We start from the raw sequence: 20,335 nt of genomic DNA, 5'->3' as shown, positions 1-20,335 counted from the left end.
CACCCCATCCAGCAAGTCCTCCTGCCGATAAAAAAGGACTCTCTCTTTAGAATTTTCAAGAGCCCCTGGAGCAGTCTGCCTTAAGCTGTCCCCGTACCCCCAGACCTCCTCGCTACACGTCTTCAGAGATGGAAGCTGTTCCTCGAGAAATAACAGATTTGGGCAGCCGTGCCCTCTTGGCACCACGGCCAGCTGGCACTGAGCATCCAGTGGTCCGGCCTGGCCAGGGCTGACGGGGCCAAGTGTGCACCAGGCAAGAAATGGAGAGGCCTGAGCCCTTCAGACTCCAAGGAGTTTAATGACATAATGGCCTGACAACTTCAACATAAAACAGGAAGAGCAACTAACGGAACTCACAACATAAAACCCCCCTCCTGTCATTTTTATAGTAACAGTAAAACACTTTATTGAATTTATGAGCTACATAATGACGATGAAGAATGTAACTTGAATTAGAACCAACTAGGAAGTGTAATATCAACTATAAACCCTTTTCTATCACCCCATTCCTTCAGCTTTCTGTCCTCTTCCTTTCAACCAAGGGACACTGCCTTCCTCAGACTTCTGCCCGAGACAGAGTTCGCGACTCGCTAATAAATCTTGACTGTCCCTCCAGAGCTCCTCAGCTGACAAGGCTTCAGGGGTAAGACACGCTCTGGGGCTGACCATTCCCTTTGGAAGCCTCAGCGCCATTAACGTGCATCTTAGCAAAGAAACTCAAGCGTCTTTTCTTTGCATAAAGTCTGTCAAATCGAGGTCTCGGGAGACATACGTCAGGTTTTTCAATGTCTGTTAACTCCACATTGTAATAGCCTTTCCCTCATAGAAACTATAATCCCTCCGAAGTTTATGAAAAGCATCCTCAGCCCAGGACTCGATGTGTGAGTGCGGATGGTGGTCAAGTTCCTGGTGACTGGATGGGGGAGCACCGATTACCGAGCTGAGCAGTGTGCTGGGCTTGGGTTCTGTCTCCATTTCACTCTTTAAGCCTTTCTGTTCCCCAGGGCTTTTTCTGGAGGGGTAATAAAATAAAATGGGTGAAACAAAACCAGAAGCCAGTTAAGTCTGAAAGACATGTCATCTCATCTAAAAGGAAGAAACAGACCATTTCCATGCCTAAGGCTGACAGCAACGCCTGAGCCGGCAATAGCACTATTCCATTTGATTTATGGAATAATGGGGTGACAAATGACGACAAAAATAAACTTTTACTGCACTGAACTGCTCCTTTATTTATGAAATTTGGCCAAGTAGTGAAATCTTTTATCTGCAAGTTGTAACATGGAGTGGGAGCGAGCGATTATGGTGTGGTAATAGTAATCCAGCAATGGAGGCTGAGTCAGTTGGAAATGGATTGAGGTAAAATAGCTACCGCACCATGATAAATGTGAACAGCGCTTTGCTGACAGATGATCTAACAGGTGTTCATAACAACTATATAAGAGGATTTATTTATGACCAGCCACAGCCGCAGCTCTGTAAATCAGCCCCAGCAGCTGCACGCCGCTGAAACCAAGTCCCTGATGGAGGAGCGGAGCGAGAGCCCAAAGAACACGGCTCACTCCAGAATCTTAATCGTCAAATAACGTTGTTTTTTTTTTTTTTTTTTTTTTAGGTAATTACACCACAGCACAGAAATCATAATTACTTTCAATTAGGAACAGAGCTGCCTGTAACTTTGTTGACAAAATATTTTTATTTAGGCCCTGTGGTTTTGACGAGGCCCGAGCAATATGGAGGCTCTGGGCTGCAGGCGAGAGGGCCCTTGGTGATGGTGACTTTGCTGTAATGCCAGCAAGAGGCCTTCTCAGAGCGGCTTCATTTTTTTAAAGCTCAAAAAGCAAACCTCTGGTTTGAAGGATACTTGTCCCACCCTCCCTCGCAACCAAACTTCTGCATTATCTTTCCTGTGGCAGCCTGTTTGAGCTCATACCTTATTCTAAGTGTACTACCAAAAGGAATAAGCAAAGAGGGGTTTAAGTTTAGGTTGGAGGGGCCCACCTTCATACAATCTTTAATTCCTTTGCAAAGGCAGAATTAAATCTCTTTCTCTCTGAAGCCACAGTCTTAACAATGCCTTACTGCCGCCCATAGAGACGGTTGACCCTACCATGAAACAGGAGTCCTCATTCACATCCCACTGATTTGAAATAAGTTGTTTCTTACATAGTTTGAGAAGATGCTCTTCTGTGAAAAGTGTTAGTTGCTCAGTCGTGTCTGACTCTTAGAGACCCCATGGAATGTAGCCTGCCAAGCTCCTCCGTCCATGGGATTTTCCAGGAAAGAATACTGGAGTGGTTGCCATTCCCTTCTCCAAGATATCCTCCCAACCCAGGGATCGAACCTGGGTCTTCTGCATGGCAGGTGGATTCTCTACCATCTGAGCCTTCTAGGGGAAAACAAATCAGAATCTTGGTTGGGGTAAAGTTGGAGAGAGCCAATGTCCCTTCCCTCCCTCCCTCCTCTATTCTGAGACCTTCCCCTTCTCTCACATCAATGAGCCCAGAATCATCTACTGGTTAGGTTTTCTTAACATCTCTAGGTCTTAGAATAAAGACCCTGCTACATTTAAGCCTAATCTTTGATATCTCTGGCTCTCTAGGTTGTAAATGAGAAACCAGGGTCTCAGAATGTCATTAAGGACAGGTTTGAGTCCATTGTAATAAGCCCTCATTTGAGTTTTGAGGGTTTGGGGTTTCAGTGTATATAATGAACCGGCTAGGAATTATATGTGCAAGTGACTATGTACACCAAACTGGGGTGATTAGAAATTTTAGCTTCACTTCAGCTCACAATCAATCACCTAACCAGGAAACAGACACCAGTGGAACTTAATACTAACTACTTTAAGTCTGAAAGACTCATTCTGGAACCAGTAGTGGCCCAGGAAATAATTCCCAAGGAAATATCTGAAACTGGCCTACAAGCAGATGAAAACCCACCAAACCTGTTTCTCCTGATCTCTGTTGGGAGAGCCTACCTTTCAACTGTTCACCTGTACCACCCTTCTTTCTGCTTCTGTGCACCTTAGTGTACAAGCTCAGTGTAGCCCCATCGGTAACAGCTCAGCCCCTTGTTTCTTCTCTGAATGGCATTGAGGTGGAACCTGGGGGACGGCTTCAGGAGAGACAGGCTGTGTGAGAGGGGCAAGAGCAGAGAGGAGGGCAGGGAGAAGGGAACACAGCACTTTTCAGCATGGGAACAGTGCAGCTTTCTGTACAGAGAATGTCTAAAGAGCATTCTAAGATATAGCCTCTGCTGAGAACAATATACGCTCCCTTATCTCACTCCTGGAAACACTTTCCTTAATGCCACCCCACTTTGAAGAGCTAGCCTCCCAGGCTCACTCAAACCTTCTCAGAGCCCTCCAGCACAGGGATCACTCCTTCCCCTAAACCCAGGAACTCTTACTGGTGCGATTTGACAATGCATCTGCCGACTGCTTCTCGATCTTTCCTAGAAGAAATCTCAGCTTCGGAACAGCTGTGGCCTGAGTGTGGGTCAGGTGATCACGTGGAATCTAACGTGTTTTGACTTTACACATTTTACACACTGTTACAAAAAAACACAATTACATACAGTGGTTAACTTACCCTGCCGGTCAGATCTTAAAATCCTGCTTACTCCTAACAGTTGAAAAGTTGTGGGAAAGAAGAGGAATGTTACCGACAGGGACAGAGTAAAGCCCTCATGTAATTGTCTCCAGTGCTCTTTGCTGGGAAATCACATAAAGAAAGGAGATGGAGTCTGTGAAGATTCAAAGAAACTTCTGGCCCATTTAAGGGCATTATTAAACACAATTTCCATTCATCTGAGACAATAACACTATCATAAACTTGATCTTTTTCTCTAAAACCTTGAGGAGACCAAAAGTGAGCCTGAAAACTTTTCCTGACGTAACTGGCCAAGTTGGAAGGTGTGGGGAAAAGATGGACAAGGATTAAAAAAAAAAAATCAAGGACACAGTCAGAAAGTAATTCTCTCTCAATGAACGGACCTTCAGTTGATGGAGGAACAAAGTGTGCATTCAGAGACTGGCCTCCTCTCACCTGGGAGAGAAGGGGGGCGGTGGTGAGAACACGGGCTCCGCAGGCCCCTGGGGCTGGCCAGGTGCCTAGGAGTGGGAGTGGGAGGAAGTGAGGCTGTATTAGCACGGAAACCAGGGCTCACTAACTTGGCTGAGGCCACGCTGCCATCTTTATTGACTGCCAACTGTAGATTTCTTGGGGGGAACAGAGATCATCTTCTATGTTCCCACCCCTCGGCAAGGGTTACCGCAGTTCGGCGCATTCCAGTGGACGGGGCCTTTGGATAGAAAGGAAATAGCAAGGCTCTGTTAGTTGTGTTGTGACGTAGGACTTTTTTCCTCCTCTCCGATTATGTGAAAGAGGAGTCTTTCCCCCTTTAAACGAAGTTCCCAGTAATGTCAGAGAGATTGCAGAGAGGGAACAGAAAGGGTCAAAGCTCTCAGGTGTTCCTTTAGCTGGGCCTACTTTCTTTTTAAACCTCCCTTTCTGTTTGTCATTCTGGGTTCTTGTCTTCTCTAATATTAACATTTAAATTTTTAACCACAGAAACACAGGTTTACGAGCGCAAACTTTTCATAAACTTATATTCAGATGTTTGCTAACAATTATTGGGAAGGACAAGTATCTAATATTTTAACTGGGTAAAAGTTCACTGTTATAGTCTCTTCAGAATAAAACATTTTCCTTTTCTTATAATAAATAAAGCAAACGTATTGTGATACCAAAAATGTGGCTCAGTCTGAAATACAGTATGTGAGCCATTCTTCAAGATTGGTGTACATAAAGTGTCCCATTAAGTGGGCATTAAAATGAGAAAATATAGCTGGAATTAAGAATTCAACATTGACTAACTCGACTCAATGGAACAATTTAAAAGATAATCATGGATTATGATAAAGTTAAAAGAAATATGAAGAAAGGAACTCTGAATCACTGTGCCAAAGAAAGGTAAAAAAAAACAACAAAAACTCCCTGTATCTTTAACTTGGGACTGCGGTCATTTTTCTCATTTCAGTTATGTGAAAAAAATGTTAAGAAGCTACTGATGTTCAAGCGGTTTCAACTGCTAGCATACCACACATTATTAATGTACATATTAAATCTAAAAATCAAGTAAAAAATGTGATCTTCTTCAAAGATCTAAAATTTACTGAAATTTCCTTTGTTTTAAAAAACACACCTTGCATGACCTCTTTTCAAAGACGAGTGCCCTAATAGGGAAAATAAAAACCTCTCTACCTCATGGCATGCATTTCCCCCTCTGCTTTGTTGCCAGTAAGCATATATATATATTTTCAGAAAACAAATACTTGGCCTGTCAAATTCTTTATAATGTTTTAAAAAGTTGTTGACTTAAAAATCCAAAGGTGTAAAGCCCTAGGAAACAGGCTGAATAACGGAAATGCCAAGGGCTGCAATGACAGCAGTGCTTCTTGGTGTGAGTCCCGTCGCAGTGCACATCTCCAGCGTAAGGAAGGGCGTGTCCCGCTGCAGCAACACTTCCCCCAGATTCGCTGCTGCATCTGGAGCAGGAACGTGCAACACTCACGACCTTAAAAACCTGACTAATTTTTTCACAGCCTGAATGTCCCAAGAATGCTTCTGGTTTTCTTTACTCTTTATATATGTTCTATAATGTTTCAATCAATGTACCCTCTCTTTTTACTTTCAAAAAATCACTCTGTGGCTCCATATAAAAGGACCTGTCTTAAAGTCTTATTAGCTTGTATCATAAAGTTTGGTAAATGCAATTTCAACTGGCTTTAAAAGTATTAGGAGAGTTTTCTGACTACAGAACAACCTTTTACAAAATTATTATTAAAACAGTAACTTACCTAAGTTAGTAAAACAAAACAAACAAAAAACCCCAAAAAACACTTCAGGGAAAAATGCTACAATGTTGATCAGATAACCAGTTTTTAAGATTTCTATCATTTAGTTTATACTAGCTAGCTTCCAAAGGCATGTCAGTCCATCAGAGGTGGGCATCAAAATCTGTAAAGGAACAATGAAATTCAAAGAATTTCTTCAGTAGTTGTACTAGGCCTTTACAATTATGAAGATCTGTAATCAGATCTTTACTAAGATCAAAACCGTCTATAAGACATGAAGACTTTTGTTTTTGTTATTAAATGATCAGCTTTTTTCTTGGAGTTAACTGTAACATAAGTAGAAAACCTACCTGGTTTGAAAGTGGTTTTTCTTTCACCAACTATACCCCACTGTTTCTCTACATAATATAACACTCAAAACATTTATTTTAAAGAAAAGGCAGTATATGAACTTCAGGATTATAAATGATTTCTCATTAAGAATGCAAAGACAAATGTTATTCAGGTGCTAGTTTATTTATTATTCAGAGATAATTCCATGATGACGGTTGTCAATAACCAATTACAATACCAGGAAATCCATAGAACAAAATTTTGCAGATAAATTCTTATTTCTGAGTTTAATTCTAGGAAGTACACTACCCCACTTTTCATAGACCAAGCTGAGAGGCCATGTATACTATTTCTAGGCTAATTTTTGCTTACTGCGGAAAGGAAGATGATTTCCAGTGAACTTTCAGTATCCAGTTCATGTCCATCATTGTTGAAAAAGGGAAGGGAGCTGAGAAGGCCAGAAGAAGTAGCAGGACAGAGAAAATGCCACATGGATTTAGGAGGTGAGATAACTGACAGTAAAATGTATGTTCTTTGGTTAGCAAAGCGAAAAGAGGGAAAGTACTGCATTCACGACAGACACACACCAGCATTCTAAAGCAGGAGACAAGAATGTCAAGAGTGTATTCTTCCCCCACTGCCAGATGGAAGGGCTATTATTATAAATGAAAGGCGGCAGTAGTGGATGCCAGGCACTTTTGTTGTGTGCCAGATTCTGAAGTCCAGATGTAAGCAGGTTACCCCTGGGACAGGACAGGCTTCAGCTCTCGCAGCAGAACAGAACCAATCACGGTTTTCTCAGTGTTTATGATCAGCTGTGCTGTAGAGCCTTCCTTCAGTTCCACTGTGACTAGCATCAATGACCCACTGTGCACAGTTTTAGCTGCAAACCTGAAGAAAAAAACACAAATCACCAGAGACCTTTTATCATGAGGGGGAAAAAAGGAGACAGCACATATTCAAATAGGTTTAAAATAACTTTTTTCCTCAATAATTTATTACAGGTTCCCTATAGCCCAAACCCAAAGACAAGCATTCTCCCGAAAAATCAATAAATTGCCCAGCACATGCTTACCACAAGCAGGTAATTTCACTATCTTGGGAACAGAACAGAAAAAGGAGTTCTATTTTACTTATTAGTTTGCACAACAGATGCATGTGAATAACTCTTGATTACTACATATTTGAGAATCATTTATTCATTTGATATATAACATTTCACCAGCCATAGGGCCATTTAAAATCAACTGCTCTATTTTCATCTTTTAAAACATGTTAAGAAAAGGTTTATCTTTCTCAAGTGAAAGTGAAGTTGCTTAGTCGTCACCAACTCTTTGCGACCCCATGGACTGTAGCCTGCCACGCTCCTCCATCCATAGGATTTTCCAGGCAAGAGTACTGGAGTAGGTTGCCATTTCCTTCTCCAGGAGATCTTCCTGACCCAGGGATTGAACCCAGGTCTCCCACATTGTAGGCAGATGCTTTACCATCTGAGCCACCAGGGAAGTCTATCTTTCTCAAAGAGCTAGAAATTTTTATTTCTCATATCTGAAAATGATTATGCAAGAAATTAGATAATTTTATGAATTCATACATGTTAAACATTCAACTTCAGTCTCTAATGCTGAGGACATGGAAGAAAATCACGTGACAGCCAAGTGTAACACCATACTCCCTGTTCTGAACATTAGATCTTCTTTCTGCTTTAGAATAGGAAAGAGGAAACTTGAGGTCTAAGGCTCACATTACTAAATTCCAAGACACGAAGAACCTACTAATTACATGGAATTAAAAGCAAAACTAGCCTTTTAAGCTCTGCAATTGACTGCAAAGCTGTTGGAGACGCAATGAACCTCTCTGTCAGTCCTGCTCATTCATTCTGCCTGCATAGTTGAGCCCCAGACACGGGAAGAGGACGGGCCTCTCCCAGGCCCCTGTTTTCCACATGGAGCGGGTTCCACAGTTTTTGAGGGGGGCGAGGGGGGTTTGACTGCAGGGATGACTGGAGAAAAACAAAGTTGCTGCACATGAGCTTTTGAAAACACTAACAAGTGTGGAGCAGGTCTGTGACCTGCTGTGACCCCACTTTGCAGGGCCAATCCCCTTTCCCCTTTCGGTGGGACACGTGTCTGAACCTGAGCCATCTGCCTCAATTTGCGCGACATCTCCAGCCACAATGGCACCCAGTTAGCCCTGACAACAGCTCACAATACAGAAAATCAGACCGCGGCGCTGCCAGCACGCTGCGGGCCATTCAAGAGCAAGCCAACTGGTCAGTGTCTCCTGTCTGACAATTAGCACGGGCCTCGCACGGAGCCCACAGCCTCCTCAGGGATCTGTTTAATTACCATCAACATAAAAGAGGGAGTTTATCAGGAGACACTCAGAAAAACTTCACTCCCGACTTAATTAAAATATTAGCCACTTAAGCAGGAAGCAGATTCTCTTTAAATGGAAAGTAATTTCTTTTTTGAGTTTTTTTTTTAATGACACCAAGAGCTCATAATATATTAGATTCTTTTTTTTAATCTTTTTTTTTTTTGGCGGGGGGGGGAGGGAGTACCTAATAAGCCATTTTTGGCCTAAATAGAATCATGAAGATCAGTTTTCCAACAATAATTATAAAAATGCATCAAAAGCAAAACAAATATGCTAATTTTACTAAGTTGAAAATCTTTTCAACACTTTTAAGCCATGTTTTAAAATGTTAGCTAAAAAAAAAAATAGCTAATGGGTGGTAGATGTATTTGTGTAGTCTCTCCAAACATGCTGAAGACTTGCAAGGAATCTGATAGAGCAGTTTTTCCACTGAGAGAAGCAACTGTAAGTAAGCAGTTTAGGAACAGAAATCATAGAGGTTTCATAAAAGCTTTGAACATACACACCCATCTGCTCTTTAGATGCCCATACAAGAGATTCAGAAATGGGTACCTCAGCTGCACTTTTTTTTTTTGGTGCCATTTTATTTTTTAAATTGAAGGATAATTGCTTTACAGAATTTTGTGGTTTTCTGCCAGACATCAACAGGAATCATTGTAGGTATACCCATGTCCCTCCCTCCCGTGTCCCTCCCCACCCTGCCCTTCTAGATTGTCACAGAGCCCCTGTCTGAGTCCCCTGGTCTACAGCAAATCCCCACTGGCTGGCTATTTTACATACGGTCATGTAAATTTCCATGCCACTCTCTCCATACATCTCACCCGCTCCCTCCTTCCCTGCCCCGTGTCCATAGGTCTGTTCTCTGTTTCTCCACTGCTGCCGTGCAGATAAATTCATCAGTGCCGTCTTTCTAGATTCCACATGTATGTGTTAGTATGTGATATTTATATTTCTCTTTCTGACTCACTCCACTCTCTATAGCAGGCTCTAGGCCATCTGCACCTTTGGGAGAACACAAGACCGTCTGCCCTCCAATGACCTCTCTTTTCTATCACCTTTTGCAGGCTTCTGCATTCCTTTTGTCCCAATTTTTGAGGTTCTTCTGCTTCACAGGAGAACCCTATTTCTGTATTTCTGTTAAATCCATGTCACCAGATGACAGATTCTAGGTGGCCCTATTGTCTCACCTGTTTACGCAACTTTCCCCACAGATGTGGTCATCACCAAATTGTCATTCAACAAATATTTCAGCAGAGGTCCCTATTTCTGACAGGTCATCATTATGTCAACGGCAGTCTTAGCAGTCTCTTTATTCACCTAACACGCCTTGGGACCAGAAGAAGAAGACTGTGTCGCACATTCTGAACAGGAAGGCAAAAAGTGCTGCTGCTCGACTGTCAGGGCTGCACAGCCCCCAAGCACCTTTTACCTCTTTTCTACTAAAACTTAGGTTTGATGTTACAAAAATACAAACTCAGCAGAGACAACTGTCAACTCTGATGTCAGTCTGTTTACAGAGATGAAAACTACTGTCCTGTCGTCTGGTTACGGAGTCTTGCCCAGCTCTCTGTGACCCCATGTCTACAGTCTTATACCTGTTTTTAAAATATTTATTACTGCAAAATTATCAATATTGTAAAGGATACAAATGTAGAAGAAAAGAGGTATTTGCTTACACTGCAGCGGAAACACGTTAAGCAAATCATCCTAGCAAATCTGTCAGCTGGTGTGAAAGCTACTGTCTTTTAACTAGTTCTCTGTGTTCTAATGGGCACAAATGGTAGAAACAATGTTTTAAAGCAGAGGACCAGAAGATCAGATGTTCTGACATTCTCATTTCACAGTTCAAAAAGGATGAATTTAATTGAAACACAGCATGATTACAATTGGTTTGTTTTGGTCCATGGAAAGCAGAAGCCACCCAACACCACCACCCCACCCCCCGGCCCCCGCCCAATTTCTTAATCACTTAACTCCCAAACAGGCTATGCTTTAATGTACATTTAAAAGATAGTTATGGAAAAAGTACTAATTAGTAAATAACAAATAGCTAGCTTGGGGGTGTAAGAAACACTGAAGACAGCTTGCTTCAAATACTTGTATACTAAATTTAATGACTGACACCAGAACCTTTGAACTTGCCTCAAGCTAAGATCACACCGTGATAAAATGGTTTTCAGAAGAGCTGTGAAGTTTCTGATCATGGAAATGATGATAGCAGCATTTATTAAATGCTGTGTGCAGCAGGTGCTAAGTACCTCACTTGCATTATTTCTCTTGATTCTGAGTCACATCAATTCACAGATGAGGAAACCGAGGCCCACAGAAGTGGAGAAACTTGCTCAAACACCTGGCTAGTGAATGGCTGGGCAGGAATTTGAACCCAAGCTTTCTGGTTTGAGATGACACAATTCTAATATATGCAAAATGCCAGCTGAGTATTTTTTATCTGTCAACAGATAAATTAAGGGTTTTCTGATTTACCTTTTATGCATATAACCTATTATTGTTCCAGAACTTCAAGAAGAAAGATTCTTCTCTTCGAAAACTGTGCATCTGATTTGCAGTGTTCTGTAACTCAAAGCATCCTGATTTGATGCTCTGTCATGACAGATTTTAAATTTGTCTTTAAAGGTTAAAAAAAGAAATAGATATTCTCCTAGCCCCTGCTCCTTCAAAAGAGACACCAGCGATGAAAAATACAAAACCTTGAATGGAGCTGTAACGTAAGGAGGGACAACTGGAGACCAACCAACCTCGAACACCAGTAACACCACAAATGAGAACAAATAAGTGGATGACAGGTAAAGATGTATTGCCTATGTATGATGGGCTCCATGTTATTAAAAGAATACCATCTTAAAAAAAAAAAAGAATACCATCTAGGTATTTTTCATAATTTTTCATTTTCATTCTAACCACCAAGCACTCGTTGTCTGTAACCACTGAGAAGGTAAAACTGTATGGATATATTTGTATTTCATCTTATTAAATGTCTTTTTGTTTATTATCTCTAGCAACTGATATTTAATTTTTGAAGTCTATAAGAATTCCTAAGGTATGGAAAAACTCACTACAAATAAGTAATTAGCCTCCAATTCAAATAAATAAATTAAAAATAATTCCTAAGATTTAAAGAAAAAGACAAAATATGCTGGTTGCCAAACCTAAATGAACGTATGCAGTACTCTTCTAAAGAAGCTAATTTGTAACTATTGAGAAAATTTATAACTATTATGAGAACAGGTCAAATAACACATTTGAAGAAATATATTTTCTACAATGCATGAACTTATTCCTTCATGCACTTAAACCGTACTTTTTTTAAGATTTGTGAGAAAATGGCTATGGACCTTAAATGCTCTTTGTTGGAATGAAAAAGAACTCTGCAACTCAGTTGTTTTTAATAACTTAAATGTTAACAGAACATGAATTTAGAAATAGTTATCTGAGAGGCTGCATCCATCCGTAGGGTATTCACAAACATAAAATTTTTTTATGCAGAATCATATTTGCTACACTTAATGCAACAGCTCTAAGACATGCTTTTTCTTCTCTTGGATAGTCTTCCTGGTTTCTGATTTTTCTATTCTGAGTTCAATTTTCTTGTGTTTTCTGTTCTACTGGTTACCAGAAGCTGTGACAATGGCCCACTCAGGCTAAAACTTTTTTTTCCCTACTCTGTACATGAAGCCTTCAATTACTGCCTGCTGAAGCAGACAGAATCCTATTAGTAAGAAAGACGATCACAAGATGCAGTGCCCTGCCCTAGCTGTATGAAAATAATTAGTCCAAAGTTGACAAATGTGTAATGAAGTCGCACAATAATTATATGTAAGAAATACTGGTTGGAATAAGTTTCCTAACATCAAACACCAAAGCATGTTGATTTGTAGTATTTATTTTCTAAAGGATTTAAATGATAAATCCCTATAATTTTGAGTTAATATAGCATAACATTTTTAAAAGGCAGAGAGTTTGTACGTTGTAAAAAATCCTATTTTGTTGACTATAAAAATGTAAAAGTTAAGCCCACTACACTATTGAATCCGTACTGAGAAAAAATTTACATGTGATTCAAGTTTAGAGAATTTATCTGAAGCAACGTATTTTTCCTTATTATTTTTTAAAAAACGGCCAGCAATATTGTAATGTTTCCTTTAACATTTGGATGAGAATAGTTGAAACAAAAGAATTAGGTGCCATCATAATTTAGGACTCTGTTTTCCATTCTAATCTTTAGAACTTGTATAAAACATGATTCCCCACGCTACCCTGTCAATGATGTGTTCTCTTTTCTTTATACAAGAAAGCTAAAAAAATCTAAGCGCACTTTCTCAAGAAAGATACAAAACATCCCAGTTATTCTAGAGAATTTTTGGTTTGTCTGTTTGTTGGGGGTGGGGTGGGATGGGACTTAACAGAAAACCAGACAGTAAAACAAATAAATTCCTACCCCATTCTGATTACTTACAAAATTGTCAGCCAGAAGGAAAACCATCAAGAATACCTTTCTTTCATTTTTACATGAAAACATTTATATATTCCTATTTGTAAAACTGTTGCATGGTAGAAAATTATCTCACAAACGGTAGAATTAAATAAAATTTAAATATAGAATATCCTAAAACAAAAATTAACTGCAGTTTGGTTATTTCTGAAATATCCGAATATGCCTTTCGTGTAAAAATTAACTGAGGTCCACATTTGTTTTTCAATGAAATGCTGCACAGAGCCTTCAGAGATCAAAGCAGTCAGATAAAAAGCAGTGCTGCCCCCTAGTGGATAACCACCAAACTGAGAAAAACTGATCACAAATTAGGTTTCACCAATCTTAGAAATGTTTGAGATTCCAATTTGTTTTTGCTTTTTTGGGGGGGCCATGCTGCTCAGCTTGTGGGATTTTACATCCCCAACCAGGGATTAAACTGGGCCCTCAGCAGTGAAAGCACCACAGGGAATTCCCTCTGACTTGTTATAGAGTAAGACTGAAGCCTGACATCTTTATATTAATAACAACTCTATGTACAAACATTTGTTTTCAGACAGATGAAGTTTGGTGACTATAGAACCAGACTCATAAAATTCGGGCATCAAGACATCAAATGTCATTCTTTTCCATACGGTCCTTCAAAGTTACCCGGTATTTAAATATTCCATAGTTATCAGGGGAAAAGAAAGAAGACAATTAGCAAAGACAAACAGTAACTTAAAGACTGACCAACCTGAGAACCAAAACCACGAAAACAGCGAAGACCTCACCAAAACGTAAAACGTATCTATGTCGCTCATGTCTGTAACCCCAGCATTAACAAAATCGGTCACAATGGTCTTCAAAAAATACTGAATTAAGGAGTTACACAATATGAATATTTTAGGAAAGAAACAATGGTATATGCCAATACTTAAGCATTAAACATGTATACACAGTTTAAGGACTAGAAATGAAACAAGTTGTTCTTTACAACTACTTTAAGTTAAAAAAAAAATTATTTTAATCCTAAAACAATAAACGGTCTTTAGGTGTGTTGATAAATTTTAAAAAGTTGGCTGCCAGGTTGCCACAGTTCCATTCACAGCATCATATTTTTCTAATAGTTAAGGACCTAAGTAATAACAGTAAAACAATACTTATTTTATTAGGATTGTAATTATTCACAGGTTGTACATGTTCAAAATTTGCAAATTAAAAAAGTGACACAGTAAACAAAATCCAAACCATAGATTAAGAAATATAGAGGGTAAAAAGGAAAGTTAAGTCCTGAATACAAGTTAACAATGAAAGCTCTTCTAAGGTTTTACTGAATAAGTTAAGAACTAAAATAGAATCATGACAGAGACATGGCTTTCTGCTTTCACTCAAATATCACATTTTCCCCTTATAAGGTCAATCTGTTGTTCATGGAAGGGTAAAATGAGTAGATTGTACATTATAACAAAATAAGTAGGTTGTATGATAATTGTTTTTAGCAACATTACTGTATATGAATGTCAGAATTCCTGAAACTGGGTTAAAATGTCAAACTGGGTTAAAATGTAAAATGCTGAGACTGCTGAAAGACAAACTTTTACTTATGGTCCAAGACTGTTTCACAGCCACCACTGTAACGTGCTACTAAATGGCAACCCAACCCAGTCTTCTTGCCCACGGACAGAGAAGCCTGTGGGCTACGGTCCACGGGGTTGCAAGGAATCGGACATGACTGTGACTACACAACTAATTCCCTTCTTGCTGGAGCTTACAGGACAGAAGAAGAAAAGCTTAAATCAAACATCTTGTCTACTGGTATTCCTTAATGACTAACCTGTGAGAAAGAAACACACAAGGAAAAACATTTTCAAAAATACACCATGTGGCTGTCATTAACCACGGACTTCTGGAACACCCGTCTGCAAGCACTTGGAGTACTGGCTACAGTGCAGATTCCTGGGCCTGTCCCAGTGGGCCTGAATCTGAGGTTTTGGGTGTGGGTCCCAGGAATCCAAGTTTTACAAAAACTCCTACCTGGTTCTTTTATACAGAAAAACCTTAGAGGTTTTGAAGGGACAGATTTTTCGGCTTTCTGCATTTCGATCATTATACCTTAGTTTATCAGAGGACAAACAATGTGATTAAGGCGAATGCACTTAAAAAAAAGAAACGCAGCTTTTACACTGTTGAATAAGGATCTCCTTTAAAACCTCTGAATTTAATTTCTTTCTTAGAGGAGAACAGGATATTTTTTCTGGCCCTAGAAAAACCTAGAATTTCCAAGGCTAGTGTCTCTAATCTCCCCTAAAACATATAAAATAGTCTTTTAACTTTTCAGTCTATTTGTATAGCAACTTACTGCTGTTCATTCTGCTTTTTGTATATATTACTTTATTTGCTGTTGTTTAGTCACTCAGTCATGTCTGACTCTTCTGCGACCCCATGGACTGTAGCCTGCCAGGCTCTTCTGTCCATAGGATTTCCCAGGCAAGAAGACTGGAGTGGGCTGTCATTTCCTTCTCAAGGGTTATCTTCCTGACCCAGGGACTGAAGATGTGTCTTTTGCATTGCACTGAATATGGGAATCCCATATTCTTTATTAGCATTGTTTTAAATAATATGCTTGAAGACTTTCAGTGTCTCATACGACACTGTATTATGCGTATCTAAACAGGACATGAAGACAGTTGGCTGTATATTTAGTAAATGCTTTGATTCTTTTGATTCTGATGTCTATATTACTCCTTATAATGTGGTAACTGTAATTTGGAAAACAGCAAGATTGGAACAATGACCATAACTATGCAGATCTCAGTAAGATGGCTGTATTCTCAAAGAGCAGCTTTTTTGATATGTAAGTACCTACCATGGAAATGAAGATAGAAATTAAGTGTTTTAATAGTATACTGGTTGGGTTTCTGATTCTATGGCTCATTTAGAAAATCAAAGCTAAATGTCATACAATCTAAAAGTAGTTATACTTTTTCAACTGATCTTTAAAAGTGGTTAACTATACTTAAAATGCTCCTGGTTTTTGAAGTGAATTCCATAAAACTTGTGCTCCTTTAATTGACTTTTCCTTAATGGAGGTATTTTCTGCTAATGTATTAGAAGCCATTTTCTATTATGTATTCAATTAAAATGTCTACTTTATATTATTACACACTTCTGCATATTAATGAAGATTCATTTTTTTCTTAGCTAATTCTTATATAAGTATTTTTAAACTTGGTTTTTAATGCAAAAAATATTCAAATTGTAAAGCGTAGTAGGAGCAAATGACCCTAAAATTAGACAACAGGAACTTAATTCATTGAATGGTCACAAAGAATATTCTAATGTTAATTCAAAAGTCCTCTCAGAAATAAAAGACCCTGAAAAATTAAATAGAACATAATAAGTAGGCCAGCCAAGAATAGTTTCATTTCTTAAAATACTAATGGTCAAAATGCTTTTCATGCATATTGGTTTTTTTTCAAGTAATTTTAAACTTATTACCATTAATAAATACAAGAATGGTTTTGGTCCTATTTTTTATAAACTCAAAAAAGCAACTACCACAGAAGAAAAAATCTCATGGAGTTTGAATTTTATTATGACACTTAATATATAAGCTTAGATATATAAATTCATTCATCCCACAGCTTAATACACTGTTGAACACTACCATTAAAAACATTAATAAAATTTAATAAAGTAGTAAACTTAATTTTTGTTATTATGAACAATAATTGCTATTTCATTTTAAATGAAATGAAGATAGCCATCAGTACAGATTTTATTAATAATTGTTTATTTTGGTTTTAAATTACTGGGCATAAAAGAGTGGCAAAAATGTCACATTTGCAGGATACTAATTTTTGTTATTTTCTCTATTAAAGACCGCAAGTATCAAGACCTCTAGATATTTATTACCTGGAAGCCTTCTAAAATTTAAAACATTATTATAGCCATACCTAACTATGAAAAAAAGCAAATGTAAAACATTTTCAGTCAGTAGGATGATACTTTTGAGGCAAGTCAAGATAGCACAGCCTGTTCTGAATTAGATACAGCCATTGCATTCTCTTCTGGCTCTGTAGTAACTTGGACTCCCCCATCAAGCTACAGAGCCAAATGCCAGGCTGCTGTGATAAGGCTTCATTATAAAAGTGTCACCACACGGCAGAAGTATATGAATATGAGGACCGAGGACCATGGACCATGACCTCTATGTGCAGGCTTCCCTGGCAGCTCAGTGGTAAAGAATCTGCCTGCAGTGCAGGAGGCACGGGTTCAATTCTTGATCCGGGAGGACCCCACATGCTGCAGAGCAACTAAGCCCGTGCACTGCAACTACTGAGCCCGGGAGCTGCAACCACCGAGTCCACCTGTGGTCCCGGACCCCACATGCTGCAGAGCAACTAAGCCCGTGCACCACAACTACTGAGCCCGGGAGCTGCAACTACTGAGTCCACCTGTGGTCCCGGACCCCACATGCTGCAGAGCAACTAAGCCCGTGCACCACAACTACTGAGCCCGGGAGCTGCAACCACCGAGTCCACCTGCGGCAACTCGGAGCCGGTGCGTCTAGAGCCTGCGCTCCGCAACTAGAGAGCAGCCCCTGCTTGCCACGACCACAGAAGACCCAGCACAGCCAAGAATAAAAGCATAACATTATTTCCTAAAAAGTGGAAGTGCAATTTCTGCATTCCAAAGTTGACTAGAAATGGTTCCTATTGTGTACCTCCCCTGTACTGGTATGGATAACTGAGAATTGACTGTAACTTAATCATCTGAACAGGCATTAAACCACTTCTAAACCACCAAGACAAGTTACAGGCAAATTTTGTGCTTTAATTAAGAATTATACAATTGTGCTAATAAGAGTCTCTCTGTTTCCCAAAAGGAAAATGGTTTTCATATTTGTTGGCTTTGAGAAGGTATTTTGGCTATTTTCTTCAAAGAAACAATAATGTGGAACACTCTCATTGCTTTCAGAAAAGTTAAAAACCCATATATGATGCAAAACAAAATTAGAAGTTCCAGCATAAAGAAGGGTTACCCTGCGTTGTTACATCTATTATGAAAGAACATATTAACTGAGGTATTGCTGGATACTAGATGAGTCATGTAAAATTTCATAAAGCATAAGCTAAAAGTTACAGATAACATACAATATTTTGGTGTTTTAGTAATTTCAATAATTCAAAGGATCCATAAGTAAAACACAATTTCTGCTAAAGAAAACCACTCAGGAAAATGGAAAAAAAAAAAATTCAAAGAAGAAAACAAAACAAGGAAGACACAGAATTAAAAATTTTCACTGAAAAGTCTTCTTTCTGTTCATTTTTTCCTGCTATTGAATAACACTGATGGATAAGTTGTATTTGCATAGCTCCCTGGTGGCTCAGTGGTTAAAGCGTCTGCCTCCAATGTGGGAGACCCAGGTTCGATCCCTGGGTCAGGAAGAGCCCCTGAAGGAAATGGTAATTCATTCCAGTATTCTTGCCTGGAGAATCCCATGAACGGAGAAGTCTGGCAGGCTACAGTCCACGAGGTCGCAAAGAGTCGGACACAACTGAGCGACTTCACTCACTCACCAACAAGAAGACCTTCTATCCATTTTATTATTTTATCCCCAACTTATGTGAGAATGACAGGGCTTATCATAAAGAAAGGGAAGCAGATCAGATCTCAGATGGAAGGTACACAGATCTCTTGAGCAATTTACCTAGTGACCTCCCTTTAAAAAAGATAAAGGCACAGGGCAAATTTGATTTGTGACTAGTACATGCAGCTTTCAATCTGCCATGATGAGTAGGTGAAGTCAGGCAACTCTGTGATGGCAGATCCAGACTTGAACTCAGCTCTTCTGATGTGAAGTCCAACGTTCTTCCACAGATAACATAGTTTCATTTCAATCACCTTCCTTTCCCTGCCATCCATTTCCAAACAGATGAGGAACTTAAAGCCCATAAGGAGAAGTTATAAAGCCCAATAATGGCAGAGTTGAGTCTAAAAAACCCAGGTAACCCACAGAAATCTTTATTTGGGGCCTCTCTTGCCCCTATATTAATTTTAAAAGATAAATTAAATTTCTAAAGGTTTGAAGGCACTCTCTTTGATTTTAAATTATTTCCTAAATGTAATGACGGAAGTATGCCATTGGCAGTAGAGTGACAGAGTAATTAAAGATTGTTTGCAATGAATTTCCTTAAGCTCACAGAGGACTAAGTAATCACTGCATGTTTATTTAAGGATTAATTATTTTACTTTCATTTCAAGTCACTAGCATTCGTAAGGCAATGGCACCCCACTCCAGCACTCTTGCCTGGAAAATCCCATGGATGGAGGAGCCTGGTAGACTGCAGTCCATGGGGTCTCAAAGAGTCAGACACGACTGAGCGACTTCACTTTCACTTTTCACTTTCATGCATTGGAGAAGGAAATGGCAACCCACCCCAGTGTTCTTGCCTGGAGAATCCCAGGGACGGGGTAGCCTGGTGGGCTGCCGTCTATGGGGTCGCACAGAGTTGGACACGACTGAAGCGACTTAGCAGTAGCAGCAGCAGCAGCATTTGTAAGAACACAAAGAAGGCACATACTAATCACGTTTTCTGCTACCTTTGAGGGCAAATAACTTGGACCTCATGGTTTAGATGGTTGTCGGTGAAGATACTTCCTGGCGTAAGAAACAGACGCTGCATTTGACCCCATAATGGTTCCTTGTCACTGGAAGCAGCCTCAGGGGATTGCTGTCAAAAGGAAATCTATACCCAAACTTCCCCTCTTTTAAGTAAAAAAAGTTCAAATCCACTGCTTTATAAAACAGTTCTTCCTGAAATTCACTGACTGTAGTGAAGTAAGAAATTCTCAACCATATCTCACACAAGTACCTTTACAAATCACCAAGCTATTATAAAATGCAGGTACACTATCTGTATCTTTCAGGAAAGTCCATACATATGGACTAAAGACTGTACAAAATACGGAAGAGGGACCTTATTCCAAACCCATCAAGCAAATGTATTATCATAAAAAAGAAGGGGCATAGATATGTTATTCCCTGGTGGCTCAGCTGGTAAAAAACTCGCCTGCCAAGACAGTAGATACAAGAGACACAGCTTTGATCCCTGGGTTGGGAGGATCCCCTGGAGAAGAAACGGCAACTCGCTCGAGTTTTCTTGCCTGGAAAACTCCGTGGCTAGAGGAGCCTGGTGGGCTACAGTCCACGCGGTCACGGAGAGTGGGACATGAATAAGCGTGCGTGCACGCACACACACACCCAAACGTTTAGGACTTAATATTTT

General features: G+C 39.6%; 1 protein-coding gene across 1 annotated transcript in view; it reads right to left on the bottom strand.

Annotated features, from left to right (window-relative positions):
* AP3B1 (adaptor related protein complex 3 beta 1 subunit) overlaps positions 6,356 to 20,335 on the bottom strand; it is a 242,213-nt gene continuing 228,233 nt past the window's right edge. The window contains exon 27 of the mRNA XM_018053686.1: positions 6,356 to 7,084. Coding sequence (XP_017909175.1) covers positions 6,931 to 7,084 — 154 coding nt within the window. The 3' untranslated portion in view covers positions 6,356 to 6,930. The remainder of the gene's footprint in view (positions 7,085 to 20,335) is intronic.

Source organism: Capra hircus, chromosome 10 (assembly GCF_001704415.2).
Source record: "Capra hircus breed San Clemente chromosome 10, ASM170441v1, whole genome shotgun sequence".
NCBI classification, from domain to species: domain Eukaryota; kingdom Metazoa; phylum Chordata; class Mammalia; order Artiodactyla; family Bovidae; genus Capra; species Capra hircus.
The sequence above is the reverse complement of the archived record's forward strand: the minus strand, read 5'-3'. Positions and strand labels throughout refer to the sequence as shown.